At 44.3% G+C, this 18634-nt stretch overlaps 1 protein-coding gene across 7 annotated transcripts in view; it reads right to left on the minus strand.

Annotated features, from left to right (window-relative positions):
* CREB3L2 (cAMP responsive element binding protein 3 like 2) overlaps positions 1 to 18634 on the minus strand; it is a 254622-nt gene that overhangs the window by 47527 nt on the left and 188461 nt on the right. For 6 of the 7 annotated variants that reach the window (XR_014066426.1, XR_014066425.1, XM_081533105.1 and 3 more), the window contains one exon: positions 3431 to 3647. Coding sequence is in view for 5 of the 7 variants with exons in the window: in XM_081533104.1 (XP_081389230.1) it covers positions 3431 to 3647 (217 nt within the window). In the remaining 2 variants the exon portion in view is untranslated. Of the gene's footprint in view, positions 1 to 3367; positions 3648 to 18634 lie in introns of all 7 variants that reach the window. The other variant, XM_081533103.1, reaches the window with a different exon arrangement.

Below are 18634 nucleotides of genomic sequence, written 5' to 3' on the forward strand. Positions count from 1 at the left end.
CACAGGGCCATTCCCTCTGCCTAGAAGTCTCTTACACATACACCTAGTTCTTTTCCTCATCTGCTGATCTTTGCTCAAATGCTACCTTCAAAGAAAGGCCTTCCCTGTCTATCCTAGTTAAAATGTTAACTCTCCTTCTGCTACGGTTTGAATGTTTGTGTCCTCCCAGAATTCACGTGCTGAAATTCTAATGCCCAAAGTAATGGTCATAGGTGGTGGGACCTTGGGGAGATAATTAGATCATGAGGGTGAACCCCTCTGTAATGAAATTAATGCCCTTGTAAAAGAGTCCCCACAGGCCTCCAGCACTTTCTACCATCTGAGGACCCAGTGAGCCATGAAGGAACTCAGGATGGGAAAGAACATGTTACTGGCCCTAGATAGTTAAAGTGCATATCAGAGGAATGATTTCAGTGAGCTCAGACTCTTGCATCTTCCCGAAACAGAGAAAAATGCTAAATTCACTAACTTGAGATGTCTGGTTTTTCTTTAATTAACAGTAATCTTTGGATGTTCTGACTACCTGGTTTTTGTTGCAAAAACTCCTATATAACCTGGCTCCTCCCTTACCTCTTTGGAACAGAACGTCAGAGCTATCTGAGAAGCTGCATCCCAGGCTTCAGTCCTCAGAACGTCCACCAAATAAAACATAATTCTCCACTTTTAAGTTGTGCGTTTTTTTCAGTCAACAGCCAGAATCACCCATCTGCGCAAGTTCTGAATTCTTGATCCACAGAAATCATGAGAGGTAATAAATGATTATTACTAGTTTAAGCCACGAATTTTGGGAGATCTGTTACACAGCAGTAGATAACTATACAAGAGGTATTAGAAACGACTTCCACAAAGGGAAGTAGGGCTTGAAATAGAAGCATCAAAGGAACTGTAGGAATAACAGAGGCAAACCAGTAAAGAGAATATGGGTAGTGTCTTCCCTGGGAGTCCAGTGTTTAAGACTTCACTTTCCAATGTAAGGAATGTGGGTTCGATCCCTCATTACAGAGCTAGGATCCCACATGCCTCACAGCCAAAAACACCAAAACATAAAACAGAAACAATATTGTAACAATTTCAATAAAGACTTTTAAAATAGTCCATATCAAAAAAAATATTAAAAAGAGAGAGAGAGTACAGGAAAACCATAGGCAAAGGCAGTTACAAATGTTAAACAGAAACCACACCCACACAGAACCTCAGCATTGGAAAAAAATCTTAAAGGTCATTTAGTCCAATCTCCTATCTAGTGCTAGAGTCCACTTAACAAAAAACAAAGCAACTAAGGCAGGGACGGCATGAGTTTATCTAAGCTAAAATGCAGAAAAAGGCTGACTCCCTATAGTTGTCCTCCACATTATAATAAAATGAAGGGTATACAGTCATAACAGAGACCACATCCCTGAATTTGAACAGAGGTCATTCCTGGAAATGATGTAATAACAAACTGAGAGGGGAAAAAAGATGAAGAGCAGAGGAGGGGAGAAGAAAGACTGAAAGGAGGAGAAGTAGAAGCAGAAGAAGGATAAGAAGGGGATCAGGAAAATGAACAATAACAACTCTGCAACAACAGAGGAAGAAAGAGGAGGTGAGGAGAGAAGGAAGAAACACTGATTCATTGAAATGCAATGTGGTGGGCACTATCCCAGGTTCTTTAAACACATCATCTCATGTTACTCTCAGAACAACTCCACATCCTCAAATTATTTCAGCTGTATTTCCTCCCTTCCCTCCCAGGAGACTTCCCCTCACCCTGTTCCCTTGTCGAGGCAGGGAAAGTAGACAAACCACAGAGAAGAAGGATTAGATCATCATGCATCTAACCTCTTGTCAGGAGAAATCTGAGAATAAAGTTAGGACTCCAAAGGGTCCAGTCAGGAAAGAACTCACCCACAGATTTGGGACCTTCCCTTCACTGAGGACAGAAGGCCAAAGTTTGTGGGTAGACCTCTAATCAAAAGAAGAATGAGCCTGAGAAAGAAAAAACCTGCAGCATTCTCTGTCCCAAGATACGATGTTTTACTGATCCCAGAAGTGGTTCTTTTAGAGGTCAGTAGTAGATCTAAGGAGCTTCCCTGGCAGCTGAACTGGTAAAGAATCCGGCTGCAATGCAGGAGACCCTGGTTTGATTCCTGGGTTGGGAAGATCCTCTGGAGAAGGGATAAGCTACCCACTCCAGTATTCTTGGGCTACCCTGATGGCTCAGTTGGTAAAAGAATCCATCTGCAATATGGGAAACCTGGGTTTCCCACACACAGCACAGTAGATCTAAGAGGGATTCCCAGGTGGATCAATGGTAAAGAATCCGCCTGCTAATGCAGTAGACACAGTAGTCGTGGGTTCAGTTCCTGGCTCGGGAAGATTCCCTGGAGAAGGAAATGGCGACCTAGTCCAGTAGTTTTGCCAGGAAATTTTCATGGACAGAGAAGGCTGTCAGGCTACAGCCTGGGGGTCGAAAGAGTCAGACACAACTGAGCATGCATGTGATAGACCTAAGAACCCCAACTGGAGAAGGGATTCCCCCACACAGCTAATGGCCTATTTTTGAACTGGACACAGGCATGTGCCTTTAACCCAAGGAAGCAGGAGGCATCCTGTCCTGTAGGTAGTCACTTCACAAGATGCTGTCATGTGTACAGTTGTATAGGAGGAGAGGGGACATCTAGGTCAAGCCAGAGGCCATCAAGTTAAGGACTATCCTCCTGGGAGAAGACAGCATGTGCCAAACTAGCATTAGAGGACACAGTTTTCAAAACTTACTCAAGATACTAAAATAGGTGGTTATATTTCTAGGAAAACAAACATAGAAAATTCTGTTTTAAAAGTTTCATAGAGCCTATGCCAGTTCAAGTCCTATGGAGTGATGGCCAAAACATGTGAACATCTCTAAGACCAGGAAAACTAAACTCTCAACACATACCAAGCTAATGGCCTTGATAATGGGCATGAAAGGCTAATCAACAAGAAAGTACAGGAATGCTTGCCAAGATCTCCTATACATGGGGTCAAGGAAACATGTCGGAAGTGGGTCAAGAGGATACCCAAGAAGTGTTTATGGAGAAGAGTGGTCATAAAAATTCTTTCTCAGAAAAAAAGAAAAAGAAAACATGGCATGACCTCTTGAAATGGTGGATGTACTGGAATCATCAACCAGAGAGGCCAGTCTGATGTGCAAAAGGATGCTTTGCTGCCCAGTCCACAGGGTCAAAGAAAGCAATTAGTATTCAGTTCTAGCAAATTCCCAGAGCACACAGTCTCAGGTAGAGCTACATTCTGTGCCTCTTTGCATTTCCCCAGGGCCCAAGCACAGGCCACATGCAGCAGGTATGTGGCTGGAGGGGGTGCTGATGATACTTTAACACATGCTCCGCACCCTTAAGGAGGTCATGGTCAAAGGTGCCAAGGTCCCAGCTGCTTCCCCCACTCTGGGTTTTACCGTCATTGAAGCTGTCGCTGGCGGTGATGTGGGTGAATGGCGACTGGGCCCGAGGCTCCTCACATAGGGAGTAGCTGTGCTCGGCCTGGATGAGGGGCGCCGGGGATGTTGGGGACGGCTCCACCTCCATCGACACGCTCTTCTCTGAGAGGAAAGGGTCGTTCAGGAGCTGGCCCAAGACGTTCTGGGAAAACTCATCCAGAAGCTCCGAGAAGTGCTGCAAGAGCAAAGGAGGAAGAACTCAGTGGCTTTTAACCATGATCTGATATTTACACACATATTCTAACGCAAGGGCTTCCCAGGTGGTGCCAATGGTAAAGAGTCTGCCTTGCCAGTGCAGGAGACAAGAGAGGCGCAGTTCAGTCCCTGGGTCAGGAAGATCCCCTGGAGGAGGGCATGGCAACCCACTCCAGTATCCTTGCCGGGAGAATCCCATGGACAGAGGAGCCTAGCAGGCCACAGTCCATAGGGTTGCACAGAGTTGGACACAACTGAAGCAGCTTGGCACATTCGCACGTGTTCTAACACCAAAATATCATCCACAACTTCTAACGTCCAAACGAAGTCACTCATACACAATGTCCAATTATCTATTGCTATGTAGCTGCTGCTGCTGTTGCTGCTAAGTCGCTTCAGTTGTGTCCGACTGTGCGACCCCATAGACGGCAGCCCACCAGGCTCCGCCATCCCTGGGATTCTCCAGGCAAGAATACTGGAGCGGGTTGCCATTTCCTTCTCCAGTGCATGAAAGGGAAAAGTGAAAGTGAAGTCGCTCAGTCGTGTCCGACTCTCAGCGACCCCATGGACTGTAGCCTACCAGGCTCCTCCGTCCATGGGATTTTCCAGGCAAGAGTACTGGAGTGGGGTGCCATTGCCTTCTCCCACCCCAAAGAGAAGTGGCTTAAAATAGCCATGATTTATTGTTTCTCACTATGCTATGAGTTGGCTGGGTGGATACACTGATTCATCTGCGTTCACTGACAGAGATGTAATGAGCTGGAATTTTGGTGGGGGCTGGGCAGGGCTGGGACACTGGGTGCCTAGGCCTTATCCTCAAAGAGGCTTTATCAGGCAGGGAGTTCTCGCATCATGGTAGAAATGTTCCTGGAGGGAGAAAGCCAAAGCTGAGTGGCCCCGGAGGTCACACAACATCACTCCCTCCAAATTCTTCAGGTCAAGGCAAGCGACAAGGCCAGCCCAGATTCATGGGGTGAAAAGAGACACCACCTCTTGAACAGAGGAATGGCAAAAATCACACTGCAGGCAGGTGTAAACAGGATGGCATGACTCACTTGGGGCCACGACTGCAACTACCTACCACCTTTTACGTTGGGAATATTTGAAAATAAGCAAGCTATCCTGCATTTCTGTAGCATGAAAGTGTTATTCATAGCCAAGTGCCAAGTTCAAAGGCATCCGAATAAGCTTTCCTCTATTCTCCCAAGTACTTGGACTTTGTTCCTCTCTGCTGCTGCTGCTGCTGCTGCTAAGTCGCTTCAGTCGTGCCCGACTCTGTGCGACCCCATAGACGGCAGCCCTCCAGGCTCCCCTGTCCCTGGGATTCTCCAGGCAAGAACACTGGAGTGGGTTGCCATTTCCTCCTCCAATGCATGAAAGGGAAAAGTGAAAGTTAAGTAGCTCAGTCGTGTCCTACTCTCAGCGACCCCATGGACTGCAGCCTACCAGGCTCCTCCGTCCATGGGATTTTCCAGGCAAGAGTACTGGAGTGGGGTGCCATTGCCTTCTCCGTGTTCCTCTCTAGTTTTTCCTTAATCTACTTCATCTCTTCCCATCTTCCACCTCCAACAGCATCACCTCCCTGGCCACCCCACCCTGCCAGGATGATGATACAGGAATGGTCTATGCATAGCCCCAACAGGGGGTCCTGCACTCCCTGTTCCACAGCCCCACACTGAAGGACTGCAGCCCCATCCAGTTTGCCTCACTGATAGAGGGATACTCATGACATGAGGGTCTATAGAGCCGGGTTTCTCAACCTCAGCACTACTGCCATTTTAGATGGCAGATTCCTTGTTACGGGGGGTGGAGTTGTTCTGTGCACTGGGGCATTTAGCAGCATCCCGGGCCTCTACCCTCACCAGGCCAGTAGCACTCCCCTAGTTGTGAAAACCAAAAATGTCTCTAGAAGCTGTCAAATGGCCCTGGGGGGAGTAAGGGGAAGATCACCTTTGGTTTATTTTTATTTTTTTTTATTTTTTTATGTGGACCATTTTTTTAGCCTTTACTGAATTTACAATATTCTCTCTGTCCTATATTTTGGTTTCTTGACCACGAGACATGTGGGGTCTTAGCTCCCCAAGCAGGCACTGAACCCTCGCCCCCTGTATTGGAAGGCAAAGTCTCAACCACTGGACCACCAGGGAAGCTCCTCACCCTTGGTTTATTATATTTTTAAAAAAAATATTTTGGCCGCAGGTTATGTGGGATGTTCGCTTCACACCAGGAACTGAAACCGAGCCCCTCATGGAAGCGCAGAGTCTTAACCACGGGAGCACCAGGGAGGTCCCTACCCTTGGTTCAGAACTCATGCTGTAGAGTATATTAAAAATAATTATAAAATAATTTAATTTAAAAGTTCGGTTGACACCAGCTCTTAGAGCCACTTCTGCCTTCTTAACGTTCCCTGAGTCACAGACCAACAAGAGTCATCGTTACTGATTAAACTTCAGGGACACTTAAGGAAGTTCGGAAAGCAGGTACAATAACAAGAGAACTGATTGCAAATGGTGATGCATGCGGGGAGGTGACGAAAATTTCTAGGATTCACAGGGCAACTAAGTCCTAACATGGAACTGAAGGGTCAGTGAAGGTATTATGAAAATGAATGCAGCTTAGGGAAGGTGGGGGCAGGAAGTGACCCTAAGGTTAGAGCTCTAAGATTAGGATAGTTGTAGGTCAGAACCTCCCCCTTCCAGAAAGGACAGAAGTAGACAACAGAGAAGAGGCCTTGTAGGCTAGGTCCTTAAAGCAGCGTTAGATGAGTGGGTTTTACCAATAGCACAAACACGAGAAAAGCTGCATCTCATCAGGACAGAATGCAGAGAAGCCACAGACCTTGGGTACATTGAATAGGCATGTGTCATGTAAGAGAACAAGAGAGGGTGGTTGGGTAAGAGTTCTCTGTGTACAAACATATTTAAAACTGAAAGCTCCTTAGACATATCTAAGGCAAGAATTCCCTGAGAGGGACTTTGCTGGTGGTCCAGTGGATAAGACTCTGGCCTCCCAATGCAGAAGGCCCGGGTTCAATCCCTGGCCAGGGAACTAGATCCCACCAGCTACAATTAAGAGCAAGCAGGAGGGCTTCCCTGCCATGCTGCAGTCCATGGGGTCGCAGAGAGTAAGACACAATTGCACGACTGAACAAGATGGGGGCTTCCCAGGTGGCTCAGTGGTAAAGAATCCTTCTGCCAATGCAGGAGATGCAGGTTAGATCCCTGGGTCAGGAAGATCCCCTGGAGAAGGAAATGGCAACCCACTCCAGTATTCCTGCCTGGGAAATCCCATGGACAAGAGGAGCCTGGTGGGCTACAGTCCATGAGGTTGCAAAAGAGGCAGATACGACTAAGCGACTAAACAACAACAACAATACAGCAACTAAGAGTTCACAGGCTGCAACTAAAAAGATTCTGATGCTGAAACGAAGATCCCACACTCAGCAGCGAAGATCCTGTGTGCAACAACCAAGACCTGATGCAGCCAAGGGAAAAATATATATATATTTAAAATTCCCTTAGAAAGAATGCCAAGTGTCTGCATCACAATTTTCAGGAGGATTTTGTTTTAGTTGTTTTATAATGAAATATTTAAAGCATTCAGAAAAATTATAGAGAATAGTAACATGAATAATGATGATAATGAATAATGATGATGATAATACCTTTCCAAAAAAATCTTTTATTCCATGTTTGCTACTGCAACCTTTTTTTCTTTACTCTTTATTTTTAAAAAAATAAAACATGAAGCTCCCATTTAATCCCCTTCTTCCCTAGTTAACATTAGCAAAGTTAACTAATGCCCTGAACTTGGTGTTTATTTTTCCCATCTAGAACTTGACACTTTTACTACATAAGTATGTTTCCATTACACACACACGAGGTTTTTTTAACTTTAAATAGTACCATACTTCATACCTCCTCTGCAACTTTCTTTTCTTAAAAAAATTCTTAGACTTATTAATGTTTACATGTGTAGCTCTATTTCATTCATTTAGATTTTTGAATTGTATTACATTGTATTTATTCATTTCTTCTTGAGGTACATTTAAAGATTGTTTTTATGTATGATACTGTAATAAACATTACTGAACACAACAGGAAATTTTATTTATTTATTTATTTTTTCTTATAAATTTATTTATTTTAGTTGGGGGCTAATTACTTTACAATATTGTAGGAAATTTTAAAACATAGAAATCCTATAAAACATCTTCAGAGTTTTTCACTTAGGTCAAAGTTAACCATATTAAAACCATTTCATTTTGATGTATGGCAGAAACCATCACAATATTGTAAAGTAATTATCCTCTAATTAATTAAAATAAAAAAATAAAACCACCACTGCCATCATCTGTCATTCAAATGTTCATGTCTGTTTTTCAAACACTGAAGGTTGACACCATCTCCATTCACCACCCCTCTCTTTACACCACTTTACAATTAAGCCCCTGGAAGTTTACAAAGTCTCTAGCAGTTTGGACACGATCAAAGTCAGAGAAAGACTCATGGATTTTGCAGCCACTGTGTGCTAAACTTTAGATAGGTCCTATGGATACAAGTGGGGAAGGAAATGGCAACCCACTCCAGTATTCTTGCCTGGAGACCCCCAGGGACAGAGGTGCCTGGTGGGCTGTTGTCTATGGGGTCGTACAGGGTCAGACATGACTGAAGCGACTAAGCAGCAGCAGCAGTAGCAGCATGGATACAAAATAATAAATAAGAAGATAGAGGAACTTCCCTGGTAGCTCAGGGGTTAAGAATCTGCCTTCCAATGCAGGGAATGAGGGTTCAATCCCTGGTCAGTTCAGTTCAGTCACTCAGTTATGTCCACCTCTTTGCGACACCGTGGACTGCAGCACCACAGGCTTGCTTCCCTGTCCACTAACTCCTGGAACTTGCTCAAACTCATGTCCATTAAGTCGGTGATACCATCCAACCATCTCGTCCTCTGTCATCCCCTTCTCCTCCTGCCTTCAATCTTTCCCAGCATCAGGGTCTTTTCCAATGAGTCAGTTCTTCACATCAGGTGGCCAAAGTGTTGGACCTTCAGCTTCAGCATCAGTCCTTCCAATGAATATTGAGGACTGATTTCCTTTAGGATTGACTGGTTGGATCTCCTTGCAGTCCAAGGGACTGTCAAGAGTCTTTTCAAACACCACAGTTCAAAAGCATTAGTTCTTCAGCACTCAGTTTTCTTTATAGTCCAACGCTCACATCCACACATGACTCCTGGGAAAACCACAGCTTTGACTAGACAGACCTTTGTTGGCAAAGTAATGTTTCTGTTTTTTTAATATGCTGTCTAGGTTGGTCATAGCTTTACTTCCAAGCAGCAAGCATCTTTTAATTTCATGGCTGCAGCCACCATCTGCAGTGATTTTGAAGACCAAGAAAATAAAGTCTGTCACTGTTTCCCCATCGATTTGTCATGAAGTAATGGGACCAGATGCCATGATCTTAGTCTTCTGAATATTGAGTTTTAAGCCAGCCTTTTCACTCTCCACTTTCACTTTCATCAAGAGGCTCTTCAGTTCCTCTTTCTGCCATAAGGGTGTTGTCATCTACATATCTGAGGTTATTGATATTTCTCCCGGCAAGCTTGATTCCAGCTTGTGCTTCCTCCAGCCCAGCATTTTGCATGATGTACTCTGCACATAAGTTAAATAAGCAGGATGACAATATTCAGCCTTGACAAACTCCTTTTCCAATTTGGAACCAGTCCATTGTTCCACATCTGGCTCTAACCATTGCTTCTTGACCTGAATACAGATTTCTCAGGAGGCAGGTCAGGTGGTCTGGTATTCTCATCTCTTTTAAGAATTTTCCAGTTTGTTGTGATCCACACAGTCAAAGGCTTTGGTATAGTCGATGAAGCAGAAGTAGATGTTTTTCTGGAATTCTCTTGCTTTTTCTACGATCCAGTGGATGCTGGCAATTTGATCTGTGGTTCCTCTTCCTTTTCTAAATCCAGCTTGAACATCTGGAAGTTCTTGGTTCCCTGGTCAGGGAACTATTAACCCGCATGCCTCAGGGCTACTAAGCCCATACACACCTGCGCACCACAATGCAATATCCCAAGGGCCGTAACTACGACCTGAGGTTAAATATTAAAGAAGAAGAAGACAGAAAAAGCCCTGCCTTCTCTAGCCATATCACTTCGACCAAACATTTATGTGCAGATGAATCAGCTGGGGATGTTAAGACATAGAAGATGATTCGCAAATGCAGATGGGCCCAAGATTCTGTGCTACTAATCAGCTCCCAGGTAATGCTCCTGGCCCATGGACCAGACCTTGCATGGCAAGGAGTGGAACAGCTTTAAGGTTAAGACTAGAACCCAGAGTCTTCCTTGACGGTCCAGCGGTTAAGAATATGCCTCCAATGCGGGGGACATGGGTTTGCACACCCCAACTACTGAAGCCCTCCTACTCTAGAGCCCATGTCCCGCAGCAAGAGAAGCTACCGCACAGCCATAAAAAAAAGGAGCAAAGACTAGAATCCAGGTTCCCCGATTCCCTGATGACCTGAAGCCAGGGTCTGATTCCATAAGCAGCTCCCCAAAGACAAACTTACTTGTTACCTGATGGCAAATACTCTGCAAGCATCTGACAGAATTCAAGACAGAAATTAAGGAAACTAAAAGAGAAATAAATGACACAATGCAGAATGCAAAAGCAAGCCCTGAACTCACAACCCCTGCATTCTCAAGCCACGATTCCATCCTTGTGCTGCAGTGCCAGCCCTGGCCGGCTGCGCGAGCCCAGCTAAGCCTCTGGAATCCCACTTTATCCTGAGGCAGGGCTCTCTTTGGTTGTCCATGCTTTCCCATGGAAGTTGCCAGGTTGGACTACTCTGCTGACACTATTTTCTTTCTCCTGAGCAGCACTAATGAATGTTTTCATGAACATCCCCTGGGTAACCAGTAATAAACCTTCTTTCACTCAGCTAACCATCCCTGACCTCCCCTCACGTTGGATTCTGTAGCAATTATCATGTCACCAAACAATTTAGCCCTAAATGATGGGGAGTCCTGAAGAACTCATGGCTGTTACCAAGCACATTATGACAACCTCCACTCTGGAAAAAGAAGCTCCTCAAAAGAAGGGAGCAACCGTGCTTAACCACCACCTACGCTGAGGCACTCAGCAAAGTGGTAAGCAGGAAAAGGTCCCAGAGAGACACTTGAGGTTCAAAAAATACGCCCAACTTGTCCCAACCAGACGCAGTGACTCAGCCCAGCAAATTAGCTCCAGCTGGGTCTCCTTGGCATCAGTGGGCCCTAGGACTCCGTAAACAGGTCAAGACACCATAGTCCATGCAGGGATCAGGCCAGAATCACACCACCTTTAATGCCAGTGAGAGAGGGGCATACATTCCTGGAGGCCAAACACCAGAGAAAGGAGCAAAGTGAGCCTCAAACATGGAGGCTTTCTGCTGACAAACACTTGAGCAACGGACTACTCGTGTTGTAGATCAAGGGTTATGAAATGTCAGTTGAATTCTTTCAAAGCTATGGCATAATGGAATTTCACCATTCTGTCTAAGAGGTTATGGGTTTACAATACTTTCATAGCTTTTCCCTCAACCAGCATTTACAACAATCCTGGGAAGTTGGTTTTAAACCTATTGTCCAGGGTCCTAGTCATTTACTATTTGAGCTTGGACTTGACATAGATCTTCTTACTGCAAATTGACCAAACTTCCCCCACATTGCTTCTCCTAGGAAAGAGGTATCTAAGCTTCACAACCTAACCCTATGGAGAAGTTCTAACCAGGGTGAAAACATGATGCTGATGCTGATCATTAATGAAGATGCTGACAGGATCAGGTGGTGGGCTAATCCGACAGACTAAGTTTTTGACTTTTGGAACATAAGGTAGGTGCTTTCTGATAATATAGGCATGTCCCCATTTATAGATGAGAAAACCTGGGCTCAGTGTGGTTAGGTATGTTCCCCAAGGTTGGAGCTTCATAGTTGAATTACTATTCCATCCCTAGCCTAGCCAGTACCAAAGTCTATGCCCTTTCTACCACGGAATGCCGCATCGTTTAGGGCAGCCTCTAAAGCTGACACATAGCAGAGACTGAAGTTTAAAAAAAAGAAAGACAGACTCATTGACAGCCCATTCCCTCACCCATTATGAACATACAGTCTTCAACATTCAAAGTCTAGGACTGTGTCAGGGGATTGTTAGATTGAGAATCTCCTGGTATCTCTTCCATGGGATGTCAGCAATAAAGATGAACGTATTCACTTGCATCAGAGCATGGTTCTGCCAAAGGGTTCAAAGTCACAGACTCTCCAAGTTGGAAGAAACTTCCTGCTGGGGTTAAACATCTGTCTCATGACATGAGTGTTCCTCATCTCCTCAGTGAAGATGCGTGCAATTTCTTTTATGAATTCATTTCAAAGTCCGTCTCCCCATTACTGAAGACTTGGCATTTAATGCTCCAACCTGGCCCCAATCATCCTGTGAAGTCTTGTTTCCCTTTATTCTAATACCTGAAACTTTTATTCCAGCCCTAACAGTATCCATCTGATACTGGAGCAATACAGCTTTGAAGCCAGACAACTGAATTTGAATCCTGGCTCCTAGCTGTGCAAACCTGAGGAAGATCCTTCAGTTCTCTAAACTTCAGTTTGCTCCTTAGTGAGGATAACAATAGTGCCAGCTTCCTGTTATGATGATTTAATTAAATAATGCATGTAAAGCACCTAATGCTTCACTGGCATAGCAATCAATATTTGGAAAAGCCTTTTTAAAAAAACCATCAAAATTGAAGATGGTTTAATGTCTACACATGGACATCACCAGATGGTCAATATTGAAATCAAATTGATTATATTCTTTGCAGCTGAAGATAGGTAAGCTCTATACAGTCAGCAAAAACAAGACTGGGGGCTGACTGTGGCTCAGAACTTGAACTCCTTACTGCAAAATTCAGACTTAAATTGAAAGAAGTAGGGAAAACCACGAGGCCATTCAGGTATGACCTAAATCAAATCCCTTACGATTCTACAGTGGAAGTGACAAATAGATTCATTGGATTAGATCTGACAGAGTGCCTGAAGAACTACGGACAGTTTGTAACATTGTACAGGAGGTGGTGATCAAAACCATCCCCAAGAAAAAGAAATGCAAAAAGGGAAAATGGTTGTCTGAGGAGGCCTTACAAAGAGCTGAGAAAAGAAGAGAAGCTAAAGGCAAAGGAGAAAAATAAAGCTATACCCATCTGAATGCAGAGTTCCAAGGAATAGCAAGGAGAGGTAAGAAAGCCTTCCTAAATGAACAAAGCAAAGAAATAGAGGAGACCAATAGAATGGGAAAGACTAGAGATCTCTTCAAGAAAATTAGAGACACCAAGATAACATTTCATGCAAAGATGGGCACAATGAAGGAGAGAAATGGTATGGACCTAACAGAAGCAGAAGATATTAAGAAGAGGTGGCAAGAATACACAGAAGAACTATGCAAAAGAGTTCTTAATGACCCGGATAACCACGATGGTGTGATCACTCATCTAGAGCCAGACATCCTATAGTACGAAGTCAAGTGGGCCTTAGGAAGCATCACTACAAACAAAGCTAATGGAGGTGATGGAATCCCAGCTGAGCTATTTCAAACCCTAGAAGATGATGCTGTTAAAGTGTTGCACTTTGGAAGCAACAAATTTGGAGAGCAAATGGCAGCAAATTTGGCAGCAAATTTGCAAAACTCAGCAGTGGCCACAGGACTGGAAAAGGTCAGTTTTCATTCCAATCCCAAAGAAGGGTAATGCCAAAGACCATTCAAACTACTGCACAATTGCACTCATTTCACATGCTAGCAAGGTAATGTTCAAAATCCTACAAGCTAGGCTTCAACAGTATGTGAACCAAGAACTTCCATATTTTCAAGCTGGATTTGGAAAAGGCAGAGGAACCAGGGGTCAAATTGCCAACATCTGCTGCTGCTGCTGCTAAGTTGCTTCAGTCGCGGCCGACTCTGCGACCCCATAGACGGCAGCCCACCAGGCTCTGCCGTCCCTGGGATTCCCCAGGCAAGAACACTGGAGTGGGTTGCCATTTCCTTCTCCAGCCAACATCTGCTAGATCATAGAAAAAGCAAAGAAATTCCAGAAAAACATCTACTTCTGCTTCAAAGACCCATCACAGCCAATAAATAAGTAAATAATAAATAAAATGTTTTAAAGATGTTAATCTTACATAAATTACTAACTTTATGCAAAGTTACCCTTAGCTCTAGTCATTGACACTTGTGTTTGCAGGTCAGTAGTTGTCAGAAGGCGCTTACAAGGTAAGAGTGAGTGGTTTAATGTCTGGGCTGCATCCTGATGAAAACTGCCCCAGGAACCAGGATCATGGAGTGAGGAAGGCAAGTAAAGTAGGAGGAAGATGAAGGATTCATATTTCTTGAGCTCAAAGAACTGGCTGTATAAAACTAAGAATCTATCTCCCTTATGCTGCCCACCACAGAGGTTCACTCAGTCAACAGAGTGAGCAGCTACTGTGAGTAAAGTAGGAGGAAGATGAAGGATTCATATTTCTTGAGCTCAAAGAACTGGCTGTATAAAACTAAGAATCTATCTTCCTTATGCTGCCCACCACAGAGGTTCACTCAGTCAACAGAGTGAGCAGCTACTGTGAGTGAGACCCAGGCTGGGTAAGGGATGAACAGAAGATGCTTAAAGGGCATTTATACAGAGAGGACTGTCCTGAAGTGCGACTTGAGAACCCCATGAACAGTATGAAAAGGCAAAAAGGTATGACACTGAAAGATGAACTCTCCAGGTTGGTAGGTGCCCAATATACTACTGGAGAAGAGCAGAGAAATAGCTCCAGAAGGAATGAAGATATTGAGATAAAGCAGATGTTATACATACAATGAAATGTTCATGTATATGATTTACATACAATTAAATGTAAGGTTCTGTCCTTTATTGTGCCATTGTTGCATGAAATGTTCCCTTGGTATCTCTAATTTACTTGAAGAAAACTCTAGCTATATCCTGTGACTGCTGTGCTCATAGAACAGGTTCTAAAGCAATTCTGTCCCCTCAAGGTGGGTTCATTTTTTGTGCCAGCTCAGAGTAGGGACAGGAGATCTGGTCCCAGCCTACACCTGACTGGTTACCACCCCCATCTCTTCTGGATTCTGTTTCCTCGTCTGTAAAACTGTGTGTGTGTGTGTGTGTGTGTGTGTGTGTGTGTGTGTGTGTGTGTGTGTGTGTGTGTGTGTGTGTGTGTGTGTGTGTGTGTGTGTGTGTGTGTGTGTGTGTGTGTGTGTGTGTGTGTGTGTGTGTGCGCGCGCGCGCGCGTATATTGGAAAGCGAGGGGAAGTAATGGAGTAGACTTTGGACTTGGTCAGTAGTTTCTCACCTTTTTTGATGTGTGGACCCTTTTGAGAATCTAATGAAAGTTTCCTGGTGGAAAAATGTCCACGGGCTCTACATGCCAAGTGCAGGGGGGGAAACACTCACCCCCTGAGCCTGTCCCTGGAGAGGAGGGTTCCATGGATTCCGGGCAGACACTCCCAGCAGAGGGAATGTAATAACACAAGGAGCGTTATCGGTTGTCGCTAACAATCTATTCGGCTCTGCTACACTAATTTTCTAAAATGTGGCAGGCGATATTAAAATGGAAAAGCTCTGCAACTTAGGAAAAGGACAGATGAGGGGAAACGCCCCATTGCTGCTCCCTGCGTTTGTTCAGCTTTGCCCGTTCCCCTGCCGCGGGCAGTGAATAGGGCGGGGTTCAGGTTCCGCAAGCAGAAGTTGACCGCTCCTTGCAAGGGGCCCTGGTCCAAGGCTTGGGCTTCACCGCCCGCGCTCCACAAAGATGCTATTCTCCAGGCCCGCATGGAAACCGGCTGCCTCCACTGCCGGCCTCTGGCTGGAGGCTCCGTCTCAGGCAGGGGAAGAGGGTTTTTACTGAAAAAGCGTAGCTAGAAGCCTTGCCCAGAGCACATCAAGCTACAAAAACATCAGTCACAGATATAGTGAGCATGGTGGGGGCAAGCTGACAACCCTTAAAGCCTCAAAGAAATGCAGGGAAGTAATTTTGAGGGCACACCTCAAATTCACTTTAGAAAGGAAGGTTTCTCTCCAGCAGAACACTGTTCACCTGTATTGTGCAGGAGGGAAAAGGGAAGGGAGAAGGAGGGAGTGGAAGGGGAGAGGGAGAAGAAGTGGGGAGGAGAGAGGAGAAAGGAGGGGAGAGGAGAGAGGAGTGACTACCGGCCAAGTCCAAAGTCTACTCCTCTCCCAGGGGTCCACCTTCAAGGAAAGCCACCTTAGACATGCCCTGCACACATACACAGGAAAGGGCCAGATGACCACCTGAGGAAGAAAAGGCCATTTGGTCAAAGTCACAAGGGGAAAAAAAAAAAAAAAGGCTCACAAGTCAAACCTTATTACAGTAAAATTTCAAGGGGACTCAATTTTTTTCTGATACCAACATTTAAGTACATTACATATTTCTCTAAATGTTAAAAAAAAAAAAGGAGCTGAGCCTTGGAACTCTATTACACAAGAGGTTTGGGAGTTTGGGAGGTTTTTGTTTCTTTGATGAAGTGATGTTGCCTTACTGAAATATTACAAGCAATAGAAAAAATTGATTTTTAAGGAGCCCAAATCCATAACATGCTTATTTTGGTTTGTCATATCCAGATGTGGCTTTCTTTGTAAAAGAAGTATATGGAAAAGGTCAATCAAATTATAAAGGCACTGAGGAGGCTTACTAAAAGGAAACCTGCTATAAATCCATTGGTAGAATATATTCTATTTTTTTTTTTTTTTGCAAAAACAGTTACCCCTAATTTACTAATTATAGAAGTATGAAGTTTTACATACACTGTGTGTGTCAAGGGAGATGCACCAATACTACTAAATAATTCCTCTTGAACTATTCTTCATCATTGCAAAGGTAATGATGCCCTTTCTCCAAATGCAATCAATCCTGAATGGTCTACAGCAGCTCTTAGCTTAACACTTAATGTGAAAAAAAAATCATAGTTTCATTTTATACAAACAAATCAGTTAATGAGATTAAGAGAAAACACCAATGGGTGGCTCCTGCTGGCAAAGGAAAACTAGGAGATTCAGAGTTAGCTGGCACAAAGAAACTCAATCTACCTATTTCCTGGCTTGCTTATATATACTGCTGCAAATGCCCCCAAATGGAATTCTTTGTTCTTTCTGAACCCAAACTAGCCTTAGCCTGGTAAAGGTCTCTCCTTCTGTGGCTTAACAGTATCTAAACAGTCCTCATAGGAACAAAAACATCAAGAAAATATAATAATAATATCATCTCCCACATTCAACACATAATAGTTTACATATGACAAAACACTTCCACATCATTGTTGTATCTGATCTTGGCAAGATGAAGGATGTGGAGTGGACAGCTGGAGACTGGAGCAGAGTACAACAGGGCAAGATTCCTGCTTTCTGGCTCCCATGCCCATATACTTTCAGCATAGCCTGCTGCCTCCCCCATCACTAACACAGAGAACTCAGGGACCAGATTCCTGATGGTCAAAATGCTTCTTGAATGGCAATGTGGGGCTGAGATCAACGCAATCCCCTCCTTATATTAAGGGAGGAAATCCTTAGGGTCCTTTCAGAGCAGACAGAACCATTCTAGAAATAAATCATGGTCCATATCAGATGGAGTAGTCATCTTGGATTTGTTTTGAGAAACTCAAACTGTTCTCCCAAGTCCTTCTATTGCCTCTTCCTTATGCTAAACAGCTGAATTCCCCTGACAAACACAAGCCCTTCAAAACCATGATAAGGTGAACTGTTCAAGGCTGAGGCAGTACAGAGCCTGCCCTTCTGTCCTCTCCAGCTGCAGTGGAGGGCACAGAGACCTGGGATGTTGAGGCAGCCATCTTGACTAATGAGTCTCCCCTTCTGCCTTCTCCACTTTGACCCCTAATCCACAGTCTACCTGTACACTCTCAGTGAGAGTGCTGGTGACCCAGCAGGGCTTTCTGCCTGATCTATCCTACGTGCCAAAGCTAACAAAACGTTTGATTTTAACTTCCCACACTTAAAACTCTCCAACGTAACTCAAAAGTCCAAACTCTCCACAGTCAAAATAGATTTTAAAAAAAGTTTAAATTTCTTACTCACTCTCTCCCGAAGTCCCTGAAGAGTTTCCTCCTAATTGACGTCTTACCCTTCATTTGATGCTCCTCCTGTCCTTTACCTTCAATGTGCAGGGTTCAACCCTTTTATGTTCTCATTATATGAGCAAATTCAGAGGCTGCTTTTAGTCAGGCTCTTCTAATTGGGTCTCCTGCCCCCGCTACAAACATAACTTTCTCCTCCCAGGTTCCCTCCACTCTCCTAGCAGAAAACAACTCCATTTTCCCTCCTTCATCACATACCTTCCATAATCAACACTTCACTTACTCCATCAGGAAACACCCAGGGCACTCCCTCATATTCCTCAGTGAAGGCTAAGATATTCATTGTTTGTACCCTCTTAGGTCCTACCCTAGAGATGGAAATACCAGGCCACCTGACCTGCCTCCTGAGAAATCTATATGCAGGCCAAGAAGCAACAGTTAGAACTGGACATGGAACAACAGACTTGTTCCAAATCAGGAAAGGAATACGTCAAGTCTATATATTGTCACCCTGCTTATTTAACTTATATGCAGAGTACATCATGAGAAACGCTGGGCTGGATGAAGCACAAGTTGGAATCAAGATTGCCGGGAGAAATATCAATAACCTCAGATATGCAGATGACACCACCCTTATGGCAGAAAGCAAAGAACTAAGAGCCTCTTGATGAAAGTGAAAAAGGAGAGTGAAAAAGTTGGCTTAAAACTCGACATTCAGAAAACTAAGATCATGGCATCTGGTCCCATCACTTCATGGCAAACAGATGGGAAACAATGGAAACAGTGACAGACTTTATTTTCTGGGGCTCCAAAATCACTGCAGATGGTGA

Source organism: Giraffa tippelskirchi, chromosome 10 (assembly GCF_054371585.1).
Source record: "Giraffa tippelskirchi isolate mGirTip1 chromosome 10, T2T-mGirTip1v1.2.pri, whole genome shotgun sequence".
NCBI lineage: Eukaryota > Metazoa > Chordata > Mammalia > Artiodactyla > Giraffidae > Giraffa > Giraffa tippelskirchi.